The 4,754-nt window shown below is 48.8% G+C and overlaps 1 protein-coding gene and 1 long non-coding RNA gene across 2 annotated transcripts in view; one reads left to right on the forward strand and one right to left on the reverse strand.

The window, feature by feature from the left end:
- Positions 1 to 233, forward strand: part of LOC119617568 — a 1,599-nt gene extending 1,366 nt beyond the window's left edge. Inside the window, exon 2 of the long non-coding RNA XR_005233899.1 lies at positions 6 to 233. This is a non-coding gene — a long non-coding RNA (uncharacterized LOC119617568). The remainder of the gene's footprint in view (positions 1 to 5) is intronic.
- ncbp3 (nuclear cap binding subunit 3) overlaps positions 1 to 2,899 on the reverse strand; it is a 5,757-nt gene extending 2,858 nt beyond the window's left edge. Inside the window, exons 1-10 of the mRNA XM_017441850.3 lie at positions 2,651 to 2,899; positions 2,136 to 2,201; positions 1,803 to 1,908; positions 1,592 to 1,717; positions 1,398 to 1,523; positions 1,169 to 1,323; positions 935 to 1,043; positions 651 to 750; positions 451 to 560; positions 61 to 373 (exon numbers count right to left, since the gene is read on the reverse strand). Coding sequence (XP_017297339.1) covers positions 61 to 373; positions 451 to 560; positions 651 to 750; positions 935 to 1,043; positions 1,169 to 1,323; positions 1,398 to 1,523; positions 1,592 to 1,717; positions 1,803 to 1,908; positions 2,136 to 2,201; positions 2,651 to 2,833 — 1,394 coding nt within the window. The 5' untranslated portion in view covers positions 2,834 to 2,899. The remainder of the gene's footprint in view (positions 1 to 60; positions 374 to 450; positions 561 to 650; positions 751 to 934; positions 1,044 to 1,168; positions 1,324 to 1,397; positions 1,524 to 1,591; positions 1,718 to 1,802; positions 1,909 to 2,135; positions 2,202 to 2,650) is intronic.
- Between the last annotated feature and the right edge of the window lie 1,855 nt (positions 2,900 to 4,754).

Genomic DNA, 4,754 nt, shown 5'->3' on the forward strand with positions numbered 1-4,754 from the left:
ACCAGGTGAGACCAGGTGAAACCAGGTGAGACCAGGTGAAACCAGGTGAGCGGTACTGACCGGATGCTCTTCAGGTGACCCTCCAGCTCGTCTGCGTACATCGTCATCTTCTTGCTCTTCTTGGGCGAAGGTGTGGAGATCATCTTCAGCTCCAGGTCGTAGTCCATCTCGTCCGACTCCGACCACGGAGACGGAGAGCGCTCTGTCCGGCTGCGAAGCCCCGCCCCCGCCAACCGCGAGCCTCCGCCCCTCTCCTTGTACTCCACCACCCTGTCATCGGAGTCCATGTCCTCGTCTCTGTCGTCCTCCTCCTCGTCTTCATCCTCCTCCTCCTCCTCCTTGATGGGCTCCTCGGGCAGGTTGACCAGGTCGGCTGGGGGAGGGAAGCAGAGGATTCTGGGTAACAGAATTCGCCGTCAGGCCGCTGAGCTGCTTCAGAGGGAGGTTTACCGGAGTGACGGTGTGTGTACGGCGGCGTGTGTCCCATGCTGTCTCCGATCAGAGGCTTCTTGCTCTTGATAACGTCTCTCTGGATGCGGCGGTTGTGATACCTCCTCTTCCTGAACGCAACAGGAAGTATCAGAGTTACACATGAGTCTAAAACCCGTGAAACGGAGTACCAGGTCTCCGCTGACAGCGAGGAGTCTGACCAGGAGTTACTGAGGATCCCCTTCATGCCGCCGTAGTTCGGGTTTCCGTACTTCATGTAGTATCTGCTGCGCCGAGCCGCTCCCAGCTCCTTCCTGTCATCTGAAAGGTAAAGACGAGGCGTGAATCTGCAGGCGTACGATTATTCAGCGTCACTGATACGTCCTGGAGTACCTGAAGAACACGAACAGCATCTGTGTGTGAGAGGGTGTGTGTGTGGGGGGTGTGGGTGTGTGTGTGTGTGAGGGCGTGTGTGCGTGTCTGTGTGAGTGTGTGTGTGCGTTACCTTGCGTGGCGAAGCGCAGCAGCAGCTTGTTTCCTTTAAACGGTTTGATGGCAGGTCGCAGGTCGTTCCTCAGCAGAGACTCTCGTTCAGCTCGCGACAAGTCGTCCACCTGACACACAAACGGCCGAGTCGTCACAGAAACGGCTGAGTCGTCACACAAACAGCCGAGTCGTCACGGAAACGGCCGAGTCATCTATCAGCCAAGCTGTGATGTCACAGTAACCTCTGATCTACCTGACCACCGTCTGCCTTCGCCTGTGGCTCCGCCTCTCCATCTGTGCTCTTCTTCACCGACTCCTCCTCCTCCTCCTCCTCCTCCTCCTCTTCCTCATCGTCCACCTCTCCCTCCTCCTCATCATCGTCATCGTCTGAACCTCGAACCCGACAATCTGTAACGTTCAGACTCAATTACCCACAATGCCCTGCAGCTCCAGGACTCAGTCTGATTCCGACTTGGACGGACCTTTGCTCAGCTCGCCCGGCTGCTCGCCGGACTCCGTCGCCGTGGTAACGGGCTCCGGGTCAGGCATCCTGCTGCTGTTGATGAGCGCTCTGATGCAGGTGTCGTCGTCCAGCCAAACCACGTTACCTTGGAGACGGAGGAACAGGTGAGCTGGCGCTGGGCAGGTGAACAGAACACAAAACATTTCCACTCACAGGAAGTGTCGTTGATCCACTCGATGTGCGCCGGAGGGTACTCCTTAAAATACCCGAAGACGTCCTGAGTGCTCATGTCGTCCACGCCCGTCACGTAGATCGCCTCCAATCGCAGTTTGGAGATGGCTGCGCACCACAGAAGAAGAAGACGACAGCGTCAACAAACAGACAACTGTTGGTAAACAAATGGAAACAAAACGCTGAGTCATACCTTTCTTCATGGCGTCTTTGTCCAGGAAGACGTTCCTCTGAGCGACCGTCTCCTCACAGCGGAAATGAAAACGTCTCGCTCGCTTCTCCTTCTTCTCAAGGGCTTCCTGGTAAACAAACAAACAAACAAACAAACATTGGACTCAGAGGATTGAGACAAACAATAAATAAGCAGACAGTTTTAACCAATTAACTCCAAACAGGACTGTTTTTACGACTCGCTCCAAACTAAACACCGTTGACATTTTTCAGTTTTTAGTGAAGAAAACTTCTTCTCTGGAGGAAACCATGAACAGATGATGAGACGGAGGAGAATCCAGGATCGTTTGTTTACCTTCGAATTGACATCAATCCCAGTGATGAAGGCTCCGGCCTTGTTCTCGTACCTCCGGCTGGTGTCCTGAAAATCACAGAAGAAGAAGAACTTTAACAGCTTTTACTTCACATTCATTTCCAGGCCTCAGATCTGATCAGCTTCATTCATCACAAACAGACAGCTGTTTACTGTAAACAACTACAGGAAAACAAACCTTAACCGCAAGAATAACTGAGGAAATTCACACAAATATCCCAAAGATCTTAAACTAGAATCAGGTGGATTTAAAGTTTGTGCTGACATTTAATTAAATGCAAAAACGTGGAAAAGCCCAAAGCAGCAACAAGTGGCCAACAGCCTCCTGAACCCAGCAACAAGCCTGTTATCAGCCGGTAAACGGAGCCAGAAACCGGGATAACCTCCGACCAGCTCCGGGAGAGAGCCGGGAGTTCAGGTTCCCGCACGCCGGCGCGAGGCGCAGTTCAGCCGGCGGCGACTCACGCGAGTCCCCGGTCTGAGTGGGGCCTACTCACCGGCAGCAGCTCCTTCAGAGAGCGGTTCACCGAGATGTCCTCCGCCTCCAGCTCCCCCTCCTCCACCTCCATCGGCTCGGCCTCGCGACCATCTCGGTCCGATTCGGAGTCAGAGTCCGAGTCCGAGCGGTCCGAGCCGCTGTCGGATTTCACCGACACCCGCAAACTGCGCACTGCCGCCATGGTGCTAACTGCTGCGGACAACAAGCAGGTGGTGCTGCGCCGGATTCCGTAACCAGACAATCCTGCGCTCCCCCGCCTCTTCTTCTACGGTTTCTTCTTCTTCTTCTACGGAGTGAAGAGGTGGGGCTGTGGACTGGCGCCCCCAGTGGACCGAACTTTCTGTTTCTCTGTGCAAAATGTACAATTATCATGTCTATTATTATTATTATTATTATTATTATTATTATTATTATTATTATTATTATTATTATTATTATTATTTTAGTGAAAGGCTAAAAAGTCCTACAGGACCTTTACTGAGAGTTCTTGTTGCTACAGGCGGTTCTCTGCTGCTGGACGGTTTTCAGGGTTTTTATTTGTTTATTAAGGACACATCACGTGTTGTTGTTTATCGGAGGTCATGCTTCGGCCTGTAAATATACACTTTTCTGACCCTTAAAACTGAAACAGGTGTTCATGTAAAACTGGTTTTATTCGTTTCTAAAAATCAGTTTTTCAGGAGTTCTGGATCTGTGTTTTAATGCACAAGAATTACTCCTGTAAAATTAGATTCTGTGCTGTTGATAAAACAGAACAAAAATAGAAAGAATTGTAAATTTAGTCAACGTTACATGATTTAGTTTTTATTGGTGGGTTGTGAAGAACTGACCATCGTGTATTAGTTGATGGAGGAGTTCACATTTAGAGAGTCAAAGAAAGAGACGAAAATGAGTTAATGAGCATCACCTGGATTACCTGGCGATCCCAGAATGACTGACTGTGTTTCTCAGCATCTCACTGAGCTGCAACGGTTGGAGACAAACAGCCTTCATGAGTCTCCAAAATGTCTCGAGGTGTTTGCAGGAGTTCTCAGGTTCCTCCTGTGAGTCGCTGTCCCGTCGCTGGATTTATAAAAGTTTAAAGAAACAGATTTTCTCTTCAAATCCTCACAGAGTGGTGTCTCTAATCCTTCCTATTTTAGTTTCTGAAATGTGAGACAACTTTGGGACGGTTTGGGGACAAAAAAAGAACAGATTGCAATCAAGTTGAGACACTGTGAGACGAAACAGATAAATCTGCATGTCGTTACAAACATGTTGGAAATACTGATTCCAGACTTTTATCTTTTTTTTTGCAATTTTGTGTCTCCAACTAGTTGCAGCCCAGTGAGATACTGGCTTCACTCTCAATGAGCACCAGAACCAGAACCAGAACCCTGAAAATGACCCTTCAGAACTCAAATCCTGGTGCTGACAGAAAAACTGAAACAAACGTCTGATTCTGCAGAAACTTTATAGCATCAGATTTATGACAGTGACATCTTTGTTTTTCTGCTACATCAACTTCCTCCTTTCAAAATAAACTTCACATTTTATTCTGAAAACCCTGAACAGGAGGAGTTTGAGTGTTTTTAGTGCAATCATTCAGTTCAGACAAACACTTTTAGTGCAAAATGTGAGTTTTTGCATCAAACGGCAGTGAAGAGACAAGAATCAACCCTTACACCCAGACAGGGTCAAAGGTCATAGGTCAGGGCTACGTTCATTTCTTACTCATTATTTGATGCTAATTTGTGACCACAGGAGGTGGTGGGGACTATTTCCTGAAACATGAGTGATGAAGTGTGGTTGTTGCTTCATCAGAGTCCGGTTCTGCTGGTAGTACAAGCAACAGAAACGTGCTGAAACCATTCAGCAGCGTCTTTATTCAACAGTTAAAAACCACACAGACGTCCTGGATCGCCTCTGACTCGCCTCAGTTTAGTTTCTGCTGCACAAACACAATCAGTTCCAGGAATTAGTCCCGTCCACCAGCTGACCCCAAAACTGCTGCAAAAACAGAAATAAACAAGAATGGTCATATTTACAATGTTCTTCAGTCATGGCACGCCCCTGATTGACCTTTGACCTTTCCAGTCTCAGTCTTGTTGTCCATGAGTAGC

The sequence above is a fragment of the Kryptolebias marmoratus genome, linkage group LG13, assembly GCF_001649575.2.
Source record: "Kryptolebias marmoratus isolate JLee-2015 linkage group LG13, ASM164957v2, whole genome shotgun sequence".
In the NCBI taxonomy this organism is placed as follows: Eukaryota; Metazoa; Chordata; class Actinopteri; order Cyprinodontiformes; family Rivulidae; genus Kryptolebias; species Kryptolebias marmoratus.